Source organism: Dama dama, chromosome 14, assembly GCF_033118175.1.
Source record: "Dama dama isolate Ldn47 chromosome 14, ASM3311817v1, whole genome shotgun sequence".
NCBI classification, from domain to species: domain Eukaryota; kingdom Metazoa; phylum Chordata; class Mammalia; order Artiodactyla; family Cervidae; genus Dama; species Dama dama.
Window position 1 is genome coordinate 47,474,199 of NC_083694.1, and position 22,797 is coordinate 47,496,995.

General features: G+C 59.7%; 1 protein-coding gene across 1 annotated transcript in view; it reads right to left on the minus strand.

Moving 5' to 3' along the window:
• The window catches only part of SKI (SKI proto-oncogene), a 54,341-nt gene that overhangs the window by 4,098 nt on the left and 27,446 nt on the right, over positions 1–22,797 (minus strand). The window contains exons 2-3 of the mRNA XM_061160562.1: positions 439–558; positions 245–360 (exon numbers count right to left, since the gene is read on the minus strand). Of these exons, the coding sequence (XP_061016545.1) occupies positions 245–360; positions 439–558 (236 nt within the window). The remainder of the gene's footprint in view (positions 1–244; positions 361–438; positions 559–22,797) is intronic.

Genomic DNA, 22,797 nt, shown 5'->3' on the forward strand with positions numbered 1-22,797 from the left:
GACAGGCCACACCAGCATTGTGTGCCGCCAAGTTTAGAGCACAGAAAATCTAGACACCCTCCCCCATACCCCCAAAGGACCAGCACTTCTGCGACTGCCTCGCCCAGACAGCTGGGGCCTGACACGAGGCCTCCAGACCGCCTGCCCACCAAACTCAGGGACGATAAAAGCAGGAATCTGCGTCTCTGGCTGGTCCGCAAGCCCCGTGGGTCAGGGCTGGTGGTCATGGCGGGTGGGCACTCACCTGTCTCGAATCAGGGCCGGGAGGTGCGGGGAGAGCTCTTTGTCACTCGCAGAAACCGCAGGGGACCAGGGTCGGAAGGCGGATAGGCGCTGGCGAGGGTGGACACAGCCCAGGCTCTGTGGGAACAGGGGCTGTCAGAGGGGGGCCCCAGGCCACCCCGCCCCCGCCCCGCCTGCCAGGGCCGCGAGCCACACCTTGCTGGAGGAGCCGGCCAGGGTCCGCAGCCAGCCGGGCTGCTTGTCCTTCTCGGAGGACGTGGGGTGCTGGGAGGGGGCGTCATCTGCTTTTCTTACAGAGGCCGGGGGATCAGAGACCTGTGAGCGACACAGAAATTCCCGCTGACACGCTGGGTAGGATGCAGCCACATACAAGGCATGCCCAGGGACACGCAGACCCCTCAAGCACACAATGCATGGTGCACCTGGCCCCACGCAGGCCTGATAGCTGGCAGAGGCCAAGGACCCACAGCATGTCAGTTCAGAAGGGACCCCTGCCGCTCCCTGCCCCAACTCGGGCTGACAGGTCTGGAAGGGGCAGCGGCAGGCAGGCTCGCAGGCTGAGCACAGGGCCTTCTTGGAGCTGCCCAGAGCTTACCAGGGGCGTCACACGTAGCGCCCCCAGAGCCCTGGATTTCACCACATGGTACTAATTTTAGAAACTACTTGTGGGGCTGGGCCAGCTGCATGACGGGTGAGCAGAAAGCTCAGGCCATGCCCCATCCCTGCTGGAAGGAAACAGCCCCAACATGAACTGAGTGCACTCAGCCCGCTGAGAAAGCCCCTGGACGTCCCCAAAGTCTCGGGTCGGGGAAGGAAGCTTGGGACACAGCCTCGTGTCTGCTAGATACTGTAGCCAGGGTGGCCTCCAGGGCTGGTGTCAAACTGCCCCCTGCCTGCTGGCCCCAGGGAGCACCTGGAGAGAATACCGAACCCCAGAACTGGCCCTGAGGGGCCGGCGCTTCCAGGTCTGTTGGGGAGGAAGTGGTCGGTCAGCTGCCATGCTCAGCAGGGTCATCACAACAAAACTCAAGGGACGGAGCCAACTGGGTGCAAGGCTGCCAGGGCAACAGAGCCCACACTTCTGGGTGTGTGCAGGGGCCACTCCCAACCCCACCGCCGAGGCTCCCTAACTCCACTCCAGGAAACGCGCAACCCTCGGGCCCAGACCCATGGGGCTGGGCAGCATGCTCTGGCCTTGGTCCCAGCACAGGGTGGCTGCCCCCTCAGCCTGCCCCCCCAGCCCCTAGGAGACTGGTCGAGGGTCCTTCAGACGGCATGGACAGACAACTCAGACCTGAACACACTTGGTACTCTTGGTGGGGGTGTGGAGGGGAAAGGAGTTGGGTGATGCCTGGGGGCCTCCCAAGCTTGGTGCACAGCGCTGGACCGGGCGCCGCCCGCAAGGGTGGGGCTTCCTGTCTGAGCCGAGTTCTCACGGGAGAGAAGCCACAGCGCCCTGCTGGCTCCTCCGATTCCGAGAAACCTCAGGGAGCCCTCGTGGGAGGTGTCAGACGACCCGGGCCGCAGGCCACCCCCACGCGGCCAGCAAGCCCCACCACACGGCGGGGGCGGCTTCCTGCTGGGTAGAAAGGCTGGAGCCTCCTGCCCCCCCAACCTGCCTGAGCCCTGGTCCACCCGGGATGCAGGAGCCGAGCAACCTCGGAGACTCCGTCCAAGGAAAGCCCAGTGCGCTCTCCACAAAGTCCAGCTGGCTAGTTATGGGAATGAGGAAGCAGCAGAGGAGGAGGCATGGCCACCAGGGCCTGAGGGAGTGACCCCTCTTCAAAGCCCAGGAAGGATGGGCCACGGAGATGGCAGAAGGTCGGAGACACAGCCATGTGTGTGGTGATAGCCGCATGGCCACCTCTGTGGGGGGCGAGCCTGTGGCCTCTAGCTCCTGACCCTGCTGGACCCTGGAAATCCAGGACGCACTCGAGCAGCAGGGGCATTGGGAGCCTGAGGCAGCTTCCCCACACTCCAAGATACACGTCCTGCCTTACAGAGAAGCCTGCGGGGACAGCGCGGAGATGTGGGTTCCAGGAGAAACCCCCTGGTGCCACAGGGAGCCCCCACCAGGGACTGCTCAGAGGCCACGCATGTCTATCACTGTGGAGCCTGTGCATCACCCATGGACCTGCATACGTGTGCAAGATCTGGGGTACAACTGGGGGTGACGTCACCCCCATGACCTTCCTGTCCTCCCAGGTCAGAGGCCCCAAACCGTGGAGCCCGCTGCATATGGGTAGAGCAGGGTGCGCACGGCTGCTGAGGCCATGGCCACCCTGGAGATCAGCCCAGGGGGCAACAGGCAGAGCAGGGGTGGCTCCTGGCAGCCCCCCTCGTGCTCACAAGGGCTGTACTCAGTGTCTGAGCCCCAAAGGTCATGCAGGCCAGCTCAGCCAGGCAAACCTGGGGTCCTCTCTGCAGGCAGGGGGCTCCTGGGGGAAAGGAGGGCTTCAGGCCACTGAGGACGAAGCTGTCTCAGTTTTTCCTCCCTGGCTTCTGCACTGTGAGCCCCGGCTCCACACTCCATTTCCGAGGCCCCACCCTGTCCACCTTAAACAGAAAGAGAAAGCGTACATGGGGGAGGAAGGAAGAGGAGAACATTCCTGACACTGGCCCACGGCACCGGACTACGGCCAGAGCACCCAGTGTGAGCTCTGCACACAGGAGCGCTGACTGGCCCATCCCCCAGGCCCCTGGCTCTGGGGTGACTGGGTAGTGCAGACGAGAGGCTCTCTCTGACCAAAAGGCAGAGCTGGGGCCCAGCCGGGCCCACAGCCACCCAGCGCCAACCTGGATGGGCCGGAGTGAGAGAAGCTCAGCACGAGGCAGGACCAGGCCCGAACAGCCCCGGGCTCCAGGAGGAAGGTCAGACTCTCAGCCTGCACATGAACACGAGGCAGGGTGGAGGGAGACGCCGCCGGAGTACGGCGCAGCGGGTCGGCACATCCGGAGACCACCCAGGTGGCTGCCTGGCAGGAGGGAGGCCACTTGGGGTCACCTCCCCACCCAGGTCCACAATTTCATCCCCAAGCCCTTGTGGGCTTTGGGCTGAGGCCCCGGAACATGAGGTGACCGGGCTCCACCTACCCAGGCAAGCGCTGTGCTGCCCTGAGAAATGCCACCTGAGTACAGCTGGGTATCTGTCCAGGGTGCCTGTCCAGGGCACCCTGGGTGGTCAGGATGTGGAGACTCCTTGCACCTTCCCCATGGGGGCACACGCCCCTGTTCACAGTCGTGCACACGCAGAGCTCAGTGGGGAGTCCGCATGCACAGGCACCCAGAAAAGAACAGTGCCCCCCATCCCCACCCCTGAGCTGGGTGGGTCTGTTCTCTCCAGCACAAAGGTGTCCCCTGGGGCCTCGGGGCCTAAGGCCAGGATGCACGCTACCCTGGGCGCTCTGCAGGGCTGAGGGCAGCCAGCACCCACACACCCTCTGAGGGTCCAGCGGCACCGGGCGATGTGGCTGGGGAACCGAGCGGGAGAGTCTCCGATGAGAACTGCACTAGGGCTGAGGAGCACAACCTGGATGGAAGACCCACTCCACGGAGAAAATGACACTCAGCTCCCTGGATTCCTTGCTGGGGACGAGAGTTCTGCCATCTGGGGACCAGGCCCAGATGAGGGTCTAGCTAGGCACTGCACTCAACCAGGGAGTGAAACGCACTGTCCAGCCGCCAGACGCTGGTCATCAACTGATTCGAAGGACAATGTCAGCCTTGCTGTCAACCACCGGATCCCCCCAGACTCAGTGCCTGCACGGCCGCCCTGGCCAAGCCCCAGTGGCACACGTGCCTCCCACCATCAGACGCTGGGGGACTGTCAGCCTCTCCCCAGAGGCAGCTTCACAGCTCAGCTGAGGACCATGTCCCAACATGGCTGGCGTGTGCACACAGCCTCCAGGTGAGCAGGAAACCCCACGTGAAGCTCACATTAAGCTGGGCCTGCCTTCCAGACACACCAGCTCTGCTGTACAACACGCCTGCCTGCACCGTCTCTACCACCCTGTCCAGCAAACTGCTTCTGCGCCCTCTTTCACCAGGCGGCAGCTAACGTGGAGAACCTTACACCAGCTCAGAGGAAACCTGAAGGTGAACCGTCTGAAGAAACCAAGGGTCTAAAGGGGTGAACCCCACCCCCACGAACCCCCAATGATGCTGAAGCACAAGGAACCAAAGGTGAGATAGCAAAGGGGGAATCCAGCATAATCAGAACATTTGTGCCTGAAAGGACACCACCAAGAAAGTGAAGACAACCCAGAGAATGGAAGAAAGACTCTGAAAACAACCCAAGTCCAGGGAAAAGGACTCGAACAGGCGTGTCTCCAAGGAGGACACACGGCCGTCAAGCGTGTGAAGACACTCGGTGTCTCACATTACGGCGATGCACCTCACGGCCACCAGGTGACTGCAATCACAACCGGAAAGCATGTGTTGGGAGGCAGGAGAGAAAGCGGGAGCTTGTGTGTTGCTGTTGGGGACGTGATCCAGGCAGCCGCCGCACAGCTGAATGTAGAACCACCCCGTGAGCACAGTAAACACCTAGAGGACTGGAGACAAGGGCTCAGCCTGGGACCAGAACCTGCAGGAATCCAGACAAAGTGCACAAGAACATCTATTACACCCACACGTGAATCCACAATCACCTCAATAAGAAAGAGAATTTAAATAACCTGCAGAGTGCCCCTCACACTCACGAGGACGGCTGGAGCTGTTTCAAGGATGGACAATACGTGGCATCGTTGGGGAGGACGTGGAAAAACTGGAACCCCATGCTACTGGAGGGGAACAGTCATGGGACAGCCCAGCAATTCCTCAAAAGCAAAGAACAGCCCACGACCCAGCAGTGCCACTCCTGGATGGACACACTCAAGATCACTGAAAACAGATCCACAAAAAAATGAGACGTGTTCACAGCAGCATTGTTCCTAACAGCCAAGGAGTGGAAAGTCCCACATGTCCATCAGTGGGCGAAGGAGTAAACAAAACGTGGTCCATCCATCTACACCGCAGAGCACCCCTTGGTCCCAGTGAGGTGCAAGGCTCTGACATCTGACACCGGGAGCCCAGCAAGAGGAGCAGACCCAAGAGGCCACACTGTTCCAGCCCCGTTCTCGTGGACCATCCAGAACAGGCAGATCCACAGACAGGAAGTGCACTAGTGGGCCCTGGGGGCCCATGGGGTATGGTTTCCTTCCAGGTGATGGACATGTGCTGAGACTAGACACTGGTGACTGAGCATGGAGTCGTGCTCTCAGAAAGGGTGGACTTTATGGCACGTGAATTACATCTCCATAAAGCTATTATTAAAACTACCTATTATAAAAATGAAATGAACTGTTGGTTGAAAAACCAAACCACCGAGGATCAATGGTTCCTGACTCACCGTCCTTCCAGCAAAGGACAGAGCAAGATGCCTGGGGAGCCACTTGTGGCTGGCCCTGGAAGGGGTAATGGCCCCACGCCCACAGGACCACTCTGACCCACAGGGCCCAGAGGGCGTCAGAGGTCAGGGAAGGTCCCAGTGGGGCTGGCATCCACTTGGCCCCTGGCTGCGCAGCCAGGACACGTCCAGGACAACAGCATGGACCTGGTTGGGGTTCTGAGGTGGGGGTGGTGGGCTGCACACAAACGCAGAGGCCAGGCACAGGGGGTGGCCCCTAATTCCTGAGGACCACCAGATCCCCACATCCTAAACCCTGTGGTGGGCAGTGGGCATCCCAGGACCCATGCCCGCCATGCAGGGAAAGTCTCTCAAGAACTCATTACCTCAGGCCTGCACAGACCCCTGGGAGGAACAGGGTGAGGGGCAGCACCACGCAGATGCCCAGACCCTGCAAGAAAACAGGGTGGAAACGCCCAAAGAGTCCCAGCCTGCAAGGAGTGGACACAGGGAAACCTCATGTGGACCGGCCTCAGCTCCGGGCAGGCACGAGGCCCCACAGGGGCAGGGGGTCAACCCTGCTCCAGCAGGTGGACAACCCCCCCACTCAAGACCAGGGCCAGCCCTGCCACGCCCAGAATGCCCCCATCTGGGATGGGCACAGCAGGAACCCACAGGCTTCTTCCTGCAGGGGTGCCCACCCCAAGGGAGGGCAGCTGCAGAGGACAGTGTGGCCCCCGGGTGGGCGTGGAGCTCTGGGCTACCACGTCCCAGCCAGGCTTCAAGACTAAGCCCTGCCAACAGCACCCAGGTCTCCGGAGGGCAGCTCTCGGCCCCGCGCTCCAGACCACCGTCTCTAAGTCCAGCCCAGGGCTGTGTCGTGGACAGTCCGGGAGATTTTACAGTTCCAGAAACTGCCAAGCTATTTTTGTAAGTACCATTAATATTTTCCACGTGATCATTCATGTTTCATATTACCCTTAAATTAACCTATTTTCTGATTATTGTGGTACAGAGGAAGCAGATTAAATTTGCAAGACAACCCCAAACCCCAAAATGAAGTGAAAATAGCAATTTTACAGATTCACTTTGATTTTTTTAAATTTAAGTAGGTCATCTTTTCTGTTACTTCCACATCGTTGATGAGAATAAGTTAAGACTTTTCTAATGAAAGTCACTGCCCCTCCCCCACGAACCAAACCTCAGCAGCTCTCGGCTGGCAAGGGTGGGGGCAGGGGTGGGGCCTTCCCTCCCCAAGGAGCCCTGGACACCACTCAGAAGGAACCCTGGGCAGGTGAACTGTCTGCAGGCCCCAAGACCACCCCCTAGCTGTGGCTGGCACCCCCCCATGGAAACTGTAGGGGGTGGGGGAAGGGCTCGGGGGTGTGTGTCCTTGAACACCCCGGACGTCTGTCCTGACCACAAGAGGCCTCTGGTGCCCTTGTCCCCACACGCCACAGCCCTGCCACCAGCTCCGTACCAGGCCGCCCACACCCGCCGCCCCTGCACAACTGGCCTCTGAGAATCAGAAAGTCGGGGAAAGTCCCGCCGGACCGGGCAAGGGGAATGGAACCTTTCTTTTCCTTTGCAGTCACTGGAAAGTAACCGTAAAAAGACTTTCAAAAAACCCCAAACAACCAGAACCCAAGAACAATGAAGCTGTTCTGAAAATCTATGGTTCTTGTTTTGGGGGCTTATTTTACTCCTACAACACCATTCTTGATTTTAAAGGGTGGTGAGCACCCTGACTGGCCAGTGTGGAGTGGACGCAGGCCTCCAGCCCCGGGAGAGGGAGGGGGACAAACAAGACTGTCCACCCAGAACGAGAAAGGAAAAGCGGCCGCCCTTCCTGGAGGGTGACTGAGCCCCGGCCTCACCAGGAGAGAACAGTTCACAGGGCAGGAGGGGGGCTGGACACACTGTGGTCCACGTGGGCAGCCCTGGCCCCGCCAGGCCCTCAGGAGGCTCAACCACCCTCTTGACCCCCAACTGGCCTCCAACACAGGAACCAGGATGGATGCGTGGGTGCCGTCCCCTGATGAAGGCCAGGCGGCCGCTCTGCAGGGTCACTCCCCTGACGCCTCCTGACCCGGATCTGCCCCCCAGCCGCTCCTCTCACACCTGCATCTGCCACCAGGGGTGCCATGGCACCTCACCACACCCACGGCATCTCCCTTGAGGCTCATGGGGGTGTGGTCCCCGCCCCTCTCTGCTTCCACTAACCGGCCTCCTCTTCCTCAGAGCTGCAAGCTCTGCCCAGCGGCGGCTCTGGGCCACCCTCTGCTCCCTACACCTACAGAGCACCCCAACGTGCTCCTGGACTCACAGGGGCACTGGTTGTCAGGACAAGGTCAGGGCACGTGTGGGGGAGCATATGTGTGTGGGTGCACAGGGGGTGTACATGCAGCCTGCACACTCTCATGTGTAATCCGTCAACTGCCCCAGGTGAGAGCCTCAGACAGAACCCCAGGCAGGGGGCAGGTGGGAGTCAGCTTAGGGGATGGGGTCAGGAGGGGGACGGGCGAGGCCCAACAGGCCTTACCCAGAGCAAAGCCCTAAACCCGGCAGGCTGGGGGGTGGGGGGGCGGTGTCCAGGTGGCCCCGAGACAGGGCCTGGTGGAAGAGAGCCCCCCCGCAACTGGTCTTGTCAGTCAGACAATGACCCAGATGCTGACTGGGGGCAGGGGGGCACCGCTAAGCCACAGCGTCACTGGAAACGGGAGCCACAAGCAATGAGAGGCCGCTGGGACCCAGCAGCCCCGCCTCCTTCCAGTAAGGGGTCTTCCTGCTCCTCCGAACGCCAGCCTCATGCCCACTGAGGGCCTCAGCCTCTACTGGCCTGCGCCTCAGCTGAGAGCCAAGCGGGACGGGACCCAGCGAGGACGAGGCTGAGGACTGCTCAGAATCCTGCCGCGGAGCACACGTGGTCAGAGGCAGAAGCAGCCGGGGCTGTGTCCCCAGAGGCGCCCCCACCATCTCACCCATGACCCATTCCTGCGGAGGGGCCGCCAGGGCAGCACGGGCAGGGTGGGCAGCACCAAGTCCCTGTGTGATGGGAGGAGGACCAGGAAGCCTGGCATCGGGAGGAGGTGACCCAGTGCAGGGGCTGGTCGGTTCTGTGGTGGAGGCTGGAGGACCAAGAGCTCCATGCCCGGATCCTGGCCACCATCTGTGTCCTGAGGGCACTGACATGACCCCCACTGATCAAGCATGCCCTGACCTCTGAGCGGGCAGGCGTGACTCCAGGAATGAGACCTGGTACTGGGAGAGGGCACTACGATGGACCCAGCTAGGCGCATCCTGAGAGGCCAGAGGGAAACAGATCTGCTGACCAGACGTGCTGACCATGCAGGAGCTGGCGGGGGCCTCACAAGACACAGCGGGAGCGAGAGATGGGGAGCCTTGCTTTCCAACGACCCCCTCACTCCAGCTGGCCTGACTCCCTGTGCCCCAGGAGGCCCCACATGGACAAGGTCCACGACCCCACACTCCAACCCACTGAGGGGAGCCCCTCGCTCAGGCCCCACCTTCCAGCATCTCAAGTCCATGGGGGCAGACCTGCCTACCTCATAGGAGCCACAGAGCCTGCGCTGTCCTCAGGCAGACAGCCTGCTAACAATGTTCTCAGCGTCCAAACCACCCATGTAGGGAGATTCCTGTTCCTCTCCAAGTCAGGATTTCTCCTGTCTGGGGAACATGCTCCCTGTCTTCAGAGTCTAAGCAAAAACACCCATATGTGGTGTCCACCCAAAGGTCGCATGAGGCCCATCTCCACACAGAAAGGGGCTCTGCCTGGCTCTCTGGAGCCTGACGCCAGACTCCCATAGCGCCCCGGGGCAGGAGGCGGGTGGAGGAGGAGGCCCCAGGAGGCCTCTCAAGAGGCTTTCTAACCTGAGGATGAGACACTGGGGCTGCGTCCCAGGACACATGACGGCCGACGCCCGGCTGGGGTCAACTCAAACCTGATGCTTGGTAGATGAAATCCAACGGGACGAGAGTGCAGGCGTAGAGCGAGACAGCACGAGACCCCAAGGGTCTGGGCTTTCCTTCAGACTGAGGGGGCCACTCGCTCCCCACCCCGGCCCAGAGGAGAGTCAGGCTCCCAGGTTGTCATCGTCCCGCCCTCTGCTCCTCAGAGGGTGGCAGAGGGAGCTGCAGAGGCCCCGTGCTCACAAAGCAAGGACAGAATTCGAGAGCCCGCCGCAGCTCCCCACACACACCTCAGACGCACCCATCTGCACCGCACAGAACAAAGAGGAACGGAAGAACTTAAGAGCGATAACTCAAAACAGCTTATTTTTATTTGAAATGGCATTAATTAGCAACAAAAACCCCCAAGACAAGTCTGTCAGAGATCTTAGCCCTTCTTTCTGCTTCCCGGACAAAAGGCTAGTTACATAGCCGGCCAGAACCCGCAAGACATACAGTCACCTGGACCTGCCAAGTGCGCGACTGCAGAGACTCAGCAACGGCTGCTCGGTCCTCAGGGACCCGAGGTCAAGGGCACCCCCAGCTGTGGAGCGCAGCCTTGCGAGGGAACTTGGAAACTGCTTTCTAACCTGGTAAGAAGAAAGATCCTCCAAAAGAGTTTTAAAAGCCCATCTGTTAACATACCCCAAGTGCATGCAGACGGCTGGTGACGGCAAGGAGATGGAAACTCACGGTGGAGGTGGGTCAAGCCTGCAGAAACCCCAGGCGTCTGAATCAGAGCACGACACCACACAGGCCGCCTGCCACAGCCCAAACACAACACAGAGCCAAAGAGCTTTCTGTACTACCAATTCAAACAACAAAACAAGTCCCTTCTTTTTACTGTTGGGGATGCTTTTGTCCAGGAAAGCACACACATGGGCCCTTAAATCCCCGGTCCACGCTGATCACTGACGGAGATGCAGTCGCAGGACCCGCGTGGAGCACCCACCCCACTTCCGGCTGCAATGGCCACAGCCCCTGGATGGGTGTGGCCTGTCAGGCAGGTGCCCCCAGAGGAGGGTGGCCGTCTGCCCCCACCTCCCTCCTCTGGGCACAGGTCTCCTGGGGGAAAGGAGGGGAACTCGACCAAGCCGGAGACACACGGCAAGGCGGAGGAGGTGCAGCCTGGCCCCTCACCCACACCTGCAAGCAGCACAAAGAAAAAGCAGGGTGACCCAGTGCTGAGGAGGCTGCAGAAGGGCAGGTGTGGGCGGTGGGGCCAGTGGGGTGGCGTGGGCAGAAGGGAAGACACGCTGTACCTGGCGGTCATCCACAACAGGGCCAGACCCTCTGTGGCCTTTCCTGCCAGTGGGAGGGGTCCCAGGGGAGCTGCCCCAACTCTGCAGCAGCCTGAAGGGCCGCCAGAGGCAGGTCTTCCTCCCCTGGGCACCGCATGTGCAGAGAAAGCCGACAAGGCCCAGCCTGGCTCTTGAGAGCGTCCTGGCCTCAGCGGCCAGCTCAAGAGACAGACCACTTTCTCGCCAGCTTCCCAGCCAGGAAGTGGCCCCAAGGCCCCGCCCACCCAGCCGGGTCTGTTTTGCTTCCTCGGTGCCTCCTCCCCACCCCTCCCTCTCCTGGCTGCGGCAGCCCCGGTTGTTTTCTCTCCATAGAAACCGACACAACACTGAGCCCAGCACCCGGGCCAGCGTGGTGGACGGTGGCGCTGCCTGGCCTCGGAGCAGCTCAGAGCTGGCGCGGCGGCTGCCTCCACTTCCGGGCTGAGGCACTGGGGCTGGCGAGGGACCGGGGAAGTCACCACGGTGTGTCCCTGGCACATTCCCAGAGTCCCAGCTGGAAGACAGCTCACGTGGAGACGGAGCTGAGAATCCACGGGCCTGTGGTTAGCACCGACCAGCTCCCAGGAAGGCAGGGCCGCCAGAGTGAGTCCCGAGGAAAGCGCAGGTCACATCGTGTGAAGCACACCGTGTCACTTTCACACTTAGATAAGGGTCTCCCAGGGGGCCTGGCCCTTCCTGTTCAAGGTTCATCACTGCCTGGGAGATAGGCTGGGGTGGGGAAGGGGCTGCGTGGGCCACACCAGGCCCAGGAGAGCCAGGACAAGGTCAACAAGGTGAGCATGGGACAAGGTTACAGAACCCACTCCTATCTTTCATCTGAGAAGTGGGGGACACAGGTTCTGCTGCTTCAGAGCAGAAAGCACTGGGGTCACTAACCCCACACATCCACCCACGGCAGGAACCACGCCATCCACAGCTGACCCTCAGCTGCAGGATGCCCACCACTGGTGAGCTGGTCAGCGACCAGAAACCCCTGACACTCCCCCTCCTGTGGATCATCCCAGCAAATGGAGGGGTACAGGGCCTGGCAGGTGCAGGAGGCCGGGGCCCAGGCACAAGGTTCCCCCAGCGTTGCCAGGCCAGTGGCCGGGTGACACAGCTGCACCAGGGGACCTGACCCCTGCCCCACCCAGCAATGTCTCCTCACTGCCACACGCCCTGCCAGGCCCCCTTCTCCTCGATGCATGAAGTTGAAGAACCCACAGGGAAGGAGGGGTGTGCCTGAAGCCTGGGTGGGGAACAGGACAGGGCCTTCTGGTGCCTTCTCCTGTGTGTGGGTGGGGGCAGGAGGGAGGACCTGCAGCCCTTCGCGGGCCCGATCTGGCCTTCAAGGGCGAAGGGCTGCAGCCACCTTCAGAGCTGGTGAGTGCCCCCTCACCTGGCTCCAGGTCTGGTCTGCTCACTGAGGCAGAGGGACCAGAGCCCATGGCCCACCTCCCAATCCAACCTGTCTCTGACCCTCACTGACCTGAGACCTGAGTTCACATTATCTAATTAGGAAGACTAGGGTCTCCTGTCTGAGTTTCCAACCACCACGCTGCGGCCTGTGTTCACTGCTGTCTTTAGGCGGGTTCACCATCACCAAAGGTGCGCCATGCGCTGTGAGGGAACACAATCTCCTCTCTGCAGGCCAGGGCTGTTCTGGGGCTCAGACACACACGGGCACAGCGGCCAGGTTCCTGCTGCCACATCGGGACACCAGCCCTGCCTCAGTGACAGTGACCTGGGTGCCTCCTGGAGAAGGGACGTCCGCCCACACAGGAGCAGGCTCCACCCTGGCCACTAACGTGTCTCCTCAACAGTAAGGACACGGGGCGTCACCACAGAATCAAACCCCACCTGAAACAGGAAAAGGACATACAGCTTCTAGGAGGATAGGAGGAGCCCGCTAGCCTCCAGCCACAGTCCCCCTGGCAAGGTGCCCCATGTGTGCAGGGCGAAGGTGCGGGGTGGCCTCAGCAAGGGGACAGGGGATGCGGGGAAGACAACTCTCTGCACCCGCACCCCTCCCCCACCCCTGCACTTGCAGCTGGAGCGGTCCTTGGAAGGAAGGAGGCATTTCCTGTGTCCCCCTCCAATCTCCATGCCAAGCCCCAAGGACAGGAGGCGGCACGGATGGGAAGGGGCTTGGAAGTAGGGGGTAGGAGGACTTGGCTCCAAGAAGGCTGACGAGGTGAGAGGGGCTCTATGTTGGGGTCTCCCCACCTGGGGCATCCGCCAGACCCATGGCACCCACGAACACAGGAGGCCAGGACCAGGGGCAGTTGAGTGGGGGTCCTGGCACCAGGACTGTGGGAGACGCTCAGGGAAACAGAGATGCCAGGGAGCCAGGAGGTAGGTGACTATCCAGTCAGCAGGGCTCTGCCACCCAACCCAGCATCTCAGCAGCCCCAGCTAGACTGGGAGAGTTGCCCCAGGGCAGCTCTGTGCTGCTCATGGGGGCAGCCCAGGGCCTCTGGATACCAGGTCTGTGACAACTGCTCCAGGAAACCTGTGCTGCAAGCAGCGCCCAGAATGACCAGAGCCCCGGGGGATGGGTGGCCACTCCTCCCACCCGGCTGTGATGACAACACCCCCAACCCCTGCAGGCCAGGCAGGACTTGGATATCCAAGTCTAACTGTGTAGTCAAGGGCAGGACGAGATTCCTACCCGGCTCACGGAGAGAGGAGCCCAGCCAGGGCTGCAATGCCCCGGGAGGCCACAAGAACCTTGCCGGGCCACCCTGGGGTCCACACAGGCCATGTCCATCTGTCTCATGCAGCCAGGCTACAGCCGTCTCAAGGCCCTAGGTGTCCTGGGGACACAAGGCTGTCTGAGTTTCCTGAGGGTCGAGGTTGATGGCTGTCAAAAAAACCTCAGGCCACAGCCCCGTGTACTGGGAGCCCCATCTCCAGGCTGGCCCTTTGGCAGGCGCTGGAGCCAGACGGAGGCCGGATGGTTTCTTCCTTTGGCAGGAAGCCCAGCTTAGATCGGCTTAGATGATCAGGATCCCCACCCAAGGCCAGGCTGATCTCCACAGCCACCCTGGGACTCATCAGGGCTTCCGCCCACCACCCAGGGCAGCAGGCAGAGAAAAGGCCAAAGCCCCATAGGCCAGCGTGCAACCTCCATTGTTTACCTGTCAAAAACCAAAACACCACAGTGGCCACTTGAGGCTGCATCCCCATTGACCATGCATGGCTCTGACTAGCACCCTATTTCTGTTTAGCCTCAGAGCACCTCCGTCTCCCCCTAATCTGCCAGGACCCATGCCTCTGTCTTTAGAACAGGAAGGTCAGGCCCCTGCTCTGAGAAGGGCGGGGTGAAGGGAGAAGGACATGTGAAGACGACGTGATTCTGCTTGGGGAGTGACCAAATAGAGAGTGACCACGTGGGGACCTCACTGGGAATCATCTTCAAAGCAAGTTTAGGAATCTGCAGTTTGTGAGAATGGCTCCATAAAAGCCACTAGTCTGGCCCCGGGGCCCATCTTAGCTGCCACCCTGCAAGGCCTCCCGGCAAGGACAGAGGAGGCCAGACAGGGGCTAGCATGGCTGGACTTGCAGCCAGCACACCCTGCTTAACTGAAAGGACTCCCTGCAATGACCTAAGGCCACAAGACTCCATCCTGCCCTGGGTGACAGCCTCTCCTGTGCATGGGTGTGAAGGGTGGCCTGAACAGCCTCTTTGCTCTTTGGGTCAAGAGGCGGCAAGCATGCATAACATCAGTGAGGATGGGGTTCCTGCCTCCAGGCTGCACTCGCCAGAGAGGTAAGCACACTGTGTGTGCTCTGCATGCGCAGAGGGACTTCAGTTTGAAAGGTCTCAGTTTTTTAAGCATGGAAGGTTTTTAAAAGCCTTTCTTTCTAAACAGAATTGTTTTCTCTATGGTCAGCCAGAAACCCTTCCCCCAGTGCAGGGCTTGGTGGTCATGGGCACCCACCTCCTCACCTCTGGGGGAGCCCAGCTGCATCCACGGCCACGCCCATTCTTGCTGGGGGAGCAGTTGAAGGCCAGGCACACACGTGACGCCCACTGCAAATGCACGTGTGGACATGATGGCCCGAGAACCTCCTGAATCTCATAACAAGAGAGAAACACCTCAAGGCTGGGAACCCTGAGGCTCCTGGGAGGCTTTCCACCTTTTCCATGGAGAATCCACAGAGCTGACAAGAGCACCAGTCCTCCGACAGACGAGAGGAGGTCGCAGCATCTAGGGCTGGGGCCAGGACCTCGGGAGTGCAGGCCCTGCCGGTGGGCCCTTTCTACCAGGGAGCAGCAGAGCCAGGGGTCCAACATCCCCAAGGGCCCAGTCGCCCAAGCTTCTCTTTTCACCTTGGGGCCTCGTCTTTTGGAGTGAAATGTTGGGCACCAAGAGTACAATTCCTGGAGCAGACAATGGCCGGAGAGCACAGAGAAGGGGGTCGGTGCCCCTGGGGTGTGCTCGGCCCACCGCCTCCTTGGGCGCGAGTGCCAGGACAGACCACTCCCTCCAGCACGCTGGCAGTGTGGGCTGAAACTTGAAACCAGGCCGTGGGCATGACAGGGGAAGGAGGATCGAGCCACAGCTAAGCCAAAGCCAGCTCTGAGCAACCACCCCCTGGCCCAAGGGTAAAGGCCGGAGAGCAAAGGTGCGCACGACCCCATCTCCAAGGCATGCTCAGGGTCCTCAAGGCCCCGCCACAGCTTCCAGCAAATGTTTAAGGACAGATGCAGTAGGGTGCGCAAAAAAAAACCAAAGACCTGGTGGGTGCAGGTCCCCTGGGCGGGAGGGACCCTCAAAGACCAGAAAGCCAAGGGCAGTGAAGCTCGGACATGACCACGGTGCCATGTCCCCAAAACAGCCTACAGGCCGTGGATGCCACCCGTAATGGTCAGAGAGTGATGATGGATGGATGCGGAGAGGGGACGAGACTGAAACCCCATTACCGCATCCTCCTGGAACCGGCCCAGTGTGTTCACCTTGACGTCCCTCACACCCTGGGTCCCAACCAGACTCCCACTTCTAGAAACACGGAGCGTGTGGCCGGGATGTGGATGTAGAGCTCCCGGGTGGACATGAGCGCATGAAAGGTGCGAGAGCAGGGAGGGCGTGCAGGTTTCACTGCACAAATGCCTGGAAGCCACAGGAGAGACCAGAACAGATGTGAGAGGGAGGCTTCCCCAAACACATGAGCCTTTCCAGCGTGGAACCACTTCCCTGCCCCCAGTGACAGGGAGAATGAGGGACAGAGCTGGGGGTTGGGCAGGGCAGGAGGGGAGGGCCCCATCCACCCGGCCCTCCCAGGACCCTCAGCACCTCATCCCCTGAAGGCTACCTACCGTGCCTGCCTCCAAGGCCACTTGCCCTGATGCCCAGGCCTGGCACACTCTCAGCCATGTAATCCAAGTCCCCTCAGAGGAGAAGTCAGTGGGCACTCCCCAGACCTGAGACCCAGGCCCCTGTCACCTTGGCCGCGAGCAGAGTGATGACTTGGTTCAGAAAGGAACCAGGGTCATCCTGGGAGCAGCACACCTCACCCGCTCCAGGGAGGTGAGGGTCCCACACTGCGGAAACACGCGTGGACGGAAGCCAGAAAAGCAGGGAGTCTTGGGCTTGGCACAACATGGGAGTTACGTCAAGGGCTATACCAAGAGGACACGGCGGCAGAATGGTCACCACGCAGAAACACCAGTTCGCCCACTCGCCCCGGTTTCAGGCACGTCCTGGAGGCCTTTCTCGAGCCGGGCCCTCTCACCCTGCACATCTGGACGAGCTCCTGGTGCGGCCCCCCACCTGGCCTTCCCACCTCACTCTGCTTTAGCAGGTGGTGTCGTCCAGAGCCGTCCTGGCTTCTCTTTGTCCTAAACAGAGACGTGTGTGTGTGTGTGTGTGTGTGTGTTCTCAGTTTTAGCCCCATTTTGCAGCTACTGAAACGTTTCACTTTGGGAGCTACAATCCAGGTGTGTGTGTGTGTGTGTGTGTGTGTGTGTGTGTGTGTGTGTTCTCAGTTTTAGCCCCATTTTCCAGCTACTGAAACGTTTCACTTTGGGAGCTACAATCCAGATGTGTGTGTGTGTGTGTGTGTGTGTGTGTTCGTGTGTGTGTTCTCAGTTTTAGCCCCATTTTGCAGCTACTGAAACGGTTCACTTTGGGAGCTACAATCCAGATGTGTGTGTGTGTGTGTGTGTGTGTGTGTGTGTTCGTGTGTGTGTTCTCAGTTTTAGCCCCATTTTGCAGCTACTGAAACGTTTCACTTTGGGAGCTACAATCCAGGTGTGTGTGTGTGTTCTCAGTTTTAGCCCCATTTTGCAGCTACTGAAACGTTTCACTTTGGGAGCTACAATCCAGGTGTGTGTGTGTGTGTGTGTGTGTGTGTGTGTGTGTGTTCTCAGTTTTAGCCCCATTTTCCAGCTACTGAAACGTTTCACTTTGGGAGCTACAATCCAGATGTGTGTGTGTGTGTGTGTGTGTGTGTGTGTGTGTTCCTGTGTGTGTTCTCAGTTTTAGCCCCATTTTGCAGCTACTGAAACGTTTCACTTTGGGAGCTACAATCCAGATGTGTGTGTGTGTGTGTGTGTGTGTGTGTGTGTGTTCCTGTGTGTGTTCTCAGTTTTAGCCCCATTTTGCAGCTACTGAAACGTTTCACTTTGGGAGCTACAATCCAGATGTGTGTGTGTGTGTGTGTGTGTGTGTGTGTGTGTGTGTGTGTGTGTGTTCCTGTGTGTGTTCTCAGTTTTAGCCCCATTTTGCAGCTACTGAAACGTTTCACTTTGGGAGCTACAATCCAGATGTGTGTGTGTGTGTGTGTGTGTGTGTGTGTGTGTGTGTGTGTGTGTGTTCCTGTGTGTGTTCTCAGTTTTAGCCCCATTTTGCAGCTACTGAAACGTTTCACTTTGGGAGCTACAATCCAGATGTGTGTGTGTGTGTGTGTGTGTGTGTGTGTGTGTGTGTGTTCCTGTGTGTGTTCTCAGTTTTAGCCCCATTTTGCAGCTACTGAAACGTTTCACTTTGGGAGCTACAATCCAGATGTGTGTGTGTGTGTGTGTGTGTGTGTGTGTGTGTGTTCCTGTGTGTGTTCTCAGTTTTAGCCCCATTTTGCAGCTACTGAAACGTTTCACTTTGGGAGCTACAATCCAGATGTGTGTGTGTGTGTGTGTGTGTGTGTGTGTGTGTGTGTGTGTGTGTGTGTGTGTGTGTGTTCCTGTGTGTGTTCTCAGTTTTAGCCCCATTTTGCAGCTACTGAAACGTTTCACTTTGGGAGCTACAATCCAGGCCTTTCAGCCCCTGAAAAGCTGTCTGTGCAGAGGGCGAGGGGTCATGAGAACACACGACATGGCGTAAGAATCAGGGCAGTGACCTTTCGACCTGGCCTCTCCACAGGGCCAGGCTGCTAGAGAGCACTGGGGGTGGGGCGCCTCTCCCCGGAGGGGCTGGCTGACCCTGCACCTGCCCATGGGGGCCAGTGCCCCTGGGGAGAAGACACAAGCCCATGGGGCTGGCACACCCACCCCACAGCGCTTGGCCCCAGGACACTGACTGTTTGGGGGACCAAGTCCCCTTTCCCAGAAGACACTTCTGTAAGCTGGGTAGGCCTTCCCCCGGCACCATCCTCTCAGGCCATCTGCACAAAGGTCATCAGCGCCTCCTGGCCCTTCAGCAATGGCCCGGATGGGAGGATGGGCACCCCAGGGTCCCCCAAGTCCCCATGGTACAGGCAGCCACCAGGAGCCTTGAGGACAAGGGCTGAATCTCAGCCCAGAGGTCCTGTGGGCAGAGGGGACCAGGCACTGGCGGGCCCAGAGGAACAAAGGTTCCCGTGGGCAGGACACACTCAGCACAAAGCAGCATCTGGGTCTCAGTCGGTAGCACCAGGCCTTTGTGCCGAGGGTCCCGTGGCTCCAAGTGCCCAGACCAGCCCCTCATTCCCTGAGAACTAGGTGACAGAACACAGGATAGGGGCCTCCTAAAAGCCCCTACAGGGGGTGGGTGCCCTCCACCCAGAGTCATGGGGCAGCCAGAAGGCTGACCACACAGGAAGGCACGTCCCTGGTGCCCAAACTCCTGGCACCCACTCTGGGTCCTGAAACTGCGCCTCCTGAGAGGAGTCCAGTGCCCAGGCGGAGAGCAGGCATGGCGCTGCCCCACCCCCATCCCTAGGGCTGGTGGCCTGAACTTTTCACCCTCAGCACAGACACCAGAGAGCAGGGCTCAGAGGTGTCTGCCCGCGGCAGCGGGAGGGGAGGGGCGACACCACCAACCCCACTCCAGAACCCCGTAGGGCCCGTTTTACAATCGCCAGATGGCGGCCCAGGGCCCGCAGGCCTCCTCAGTCGCAGTGACTGCCTGACCTCAGCAAGGACCTGCGGCTACAGCCCCACCTGGGAGGGGCCAGCGAAGGTCACCAGGGCTCCATCCAGCTCTGGCCTCAGGGTGATGAGCCAGTGTCTCCTAGACCTGCTGTGTGAGAACCGAAAAGAAGTCAGCCTGCCAGTGGGAACAGGGTAGGAAGAAGCACAGGCCCCGCTGCTCAGAGCCTGCCTGACGGCACTTCCATGGCCAGGCCACCTCTCCAGGCATGGCCATGGGAGTGGACACGGCAAGACACCCAGGACTCCGTGTGCAGACTGACCCTCACCCCCACCCTGACAGGGTGGCTCCCTCAGCCCAGGCCAGGCCAGGAGGAAGCCAAGCACCATCAGTACAGTGACCCCCTCTCCTAGGGGTTGAGGACAAGCAGCACATCATCATCCCAGACACCAGATACCCCTGGAACCTGGTCCTCTCCCGGGGGCAAGGCTGGGAGCCCTAACACTCACTGCCACTCCTCCTCCAGGTCATCGACCACCCATGTGAGACCTGGCATCATCCTAAACAGCCCCGTGGCCTGCGGAGGACTTGCAGGCAATGGCTCTTGGGGACCTGCTGTCCAGAAGGACACGCCGGACATCACAGCAGGTCCCAAATGGACCACACTCATCCAGAATCCCCAGTAGCACAGCCACACTGAGGGCCCAGCATGAAGGGACCCCTGAGCCAGAACCGAGGGGGTCCCAAGTGGGTGAGTGCAGCTTCCCAGGCCTCCCCCTCCACGTGTTCGCCCACCACCCCTCGACCCTTCTGCTCTGCAGCCTTCATGAGCAAATTAAATTAGGTTCGATACCCCAGGACCAGGGGCAGGATCATGCTCTAAACTGGGCAGGGAACCTCACCCCTACCCCTGGTTCAGTTCAGTTCAGTCATTCAGTCGTGTCCGATTCTGCGACCACATGGACTGCAGCACGCCAGGCCTCCCTGTCCATCACCAACTCCCGGAGTTTACTCAAACTCGTGTCCATCAAGTCGGTGATGCCATCCAACCATCTCATCCTGTCGTCCCCTTCTCCTCCCACCCTCAATCTTTCCCACCATCAGAGTCTTTTCAAATGAGTCAGTTCTTTGTATCAGATGGCCAAAGTGTTGGAGTTTCAGCTACAACATCGGTCCTTCCAATGAATATCCAGGACTGATTTCTTTTAGGATGGACTGGTTTGATCTCCTTGCAATCCAAGGGACTCTTCAAGAGTCTTCTCCAACACCACAGTTCAATAGCATCTATTCTTCAGCACTCAAGCTTTCTTTTCCACCCCTGGAAATGATCTTAAATATGGCTCAGATGGCCCTCCAGTCACTCGGGGGCCTGCAGCAGCTACGAGAAGTCTGCACAGGGTTGGCGTCTCAGCTGGCCCTGCCTCCTTCCCTCCTTCCTTGTCACCACCAGCATTCCCAGCCTCCCGTCCCACGGCTGCCCTGTGGTCAGCTCAGCACATTGGGCCCTGTGCCCTGGACACAACTTTCCAGGCAGTCATGTGCCCTCGAGGGGCCTTCCTGACTCGGTAAGGAAAACGCCCCTGGCAACCAAGCCATGGCAGCACCTCCCCCCACCTCCACCCCTCAGAGGCCCTCCACTCATCAGGTGCCCCGGGGCCTCAGCCCACCCTGAACCCAACAGGGCTGAGGTCCTGCTGTGCAACGCACTGAGCCGGAGCCCTGGGCCTGAGCCAGGCACCAGGGGATGGGTGTCCAGGGCGGGTGACCCCTGCCGAGGGGCTCCCCACCTGGTGCCCAGACCACCACAGCAACCGGACCCCTTGACCCCAGAGCTCAAGCTGCCTGGTGAAGCCTCTCCAATGCACCTCTGGGCAGAGACAGGGTAAGGGGCACTGGATGCAGGAGGCCCATGACCCTCGCCCACTGTGCCTGGATGCCCAGGGCCCACCGCGGGCACAGTCGTGCAGCCCCTCCCCCAGCGAGACCACAGCGCAGTGCTGACCTTCTGGCCTGAGCCCCTCCCTCTCAGAGTCTCAGGAGAACACGGCTCCCCCGTGGTCTGGCTGGACCCCAAACTACTGACCGTGCCTCTACACCTAAAGGAAGGGTCTGGACAGATGTGGTGTTCTAGGGTGAGGACACGAGGGCACAGAGGCACTGTTCACAGCCCTGCTCCATCCAGACGGTCACCAGCGTACATCTCCTCCTCTGAAAGGGACCACATCGCCTGGGAGTGTCTGAAATTCAGGACTTTCAACTCTGCCTCTGCTCAAGCTCAAGTGAGTGGCAGCTGATAACCCCCTTCCCCAGTGGCCAAGGCCTCAACTGTGAGTGCTGCCCTTCTGGGGGGTGGGGGTGGGGGGTCCACCAGGGGGACGTGCAGACACAAGCCCCTTCTGGTAGGTGCCATAAAAAACGCGCGGACACGAGCCTGTTTGTGCAGTCGCCAGGGGAGCGCGTGGACAGGACGTCCCCCTTCTCATAGGCGCTACGGGAGCATGTGGACACAAGCCTGTTCGCGCAGCCGCCAAGGGAGTGTGTGGACACAAGTCTGTCACTAGGCTGGTTAAGTGCTGGCTCCACACAGCTGCTACTCTGAATAGTCAAAATCACGGCACTTTGTTCATAATCAATTCTGACTAAAATTGAAAAGGCAGTAATGAAGATGTTAACAAAAACGAATCTAATGTAGCCAAAATTACTGCAGAAAGGAAAACATATCTGCTCACAATGGACATGCCAGTCAGCACAATTCAGAGAGCTTTCAAAACCTTCTACCTCAGAGCTGGACATGCTCCCCTCCTTCCTGTAGTCGAGATGACCCGAGGCTCTGCTACTCCAGTCCCCAGTCGTTTTTGCTTTTTGTGGGTTCTGGTGGCACCGGGCTGTCCCCCACCAGGGCTCCCCGGGGCAGGGAAGCCCCTCGGATGCAGATGCCAGCATCAGGTGAGATAATGGCAATTTTAAACTCTTGATCTCGTTTTTCTAATGCTGTTTATGAAAAGAGAGCCTGATTAGACAAGCTGGAAGCCAACTTGGGGGCAGTAACCACACCACGGGGAGAGGACGCACCTGTGGCCCAAATGGCATCAAAGGAACTAATCACCCCCTCCAACATCCAGCTAAAACTCAGACAAGATCCAGGAGACAATCGCCCTCATGGCACTGGACATCAGGCGACCGAGGACAGTGACCCCAGATGCAGAAGCTCTCATGGGGAGCTCCCGGCCACCCAGCCCACTGCCTTGAGCCCCCAGGCAGCAGTGCAGGGAGGGGATCCAGGTGGGGCCCAAGGCCCTAGAATCAGAGACAGAGCTGATGGTCCAGGGGGACCTGAAGGAGCCCCTTCACACATGTGTGTGAGGACTGCCAGAGGCTGGGAAACACCCACCAGAAGTACTCGAGGGGACAGTGGAGCAACCTACCAAAACAGAGAAGCAAGACCTGTAAGAATTAAATTGCCTCAGAGTAAGTGACCCAGGACAAAGCCGGAGGAGATTCACAGGAATTCAGGACACTTGGCATCAGCACGTCTACAGCCAAGGAAGCGGGAAAACATGAGCCACCACAAGGAGATTCATGAACCCTCCAAGGCAGGTCGGAACTGACACACATGTACTGAGGCCAA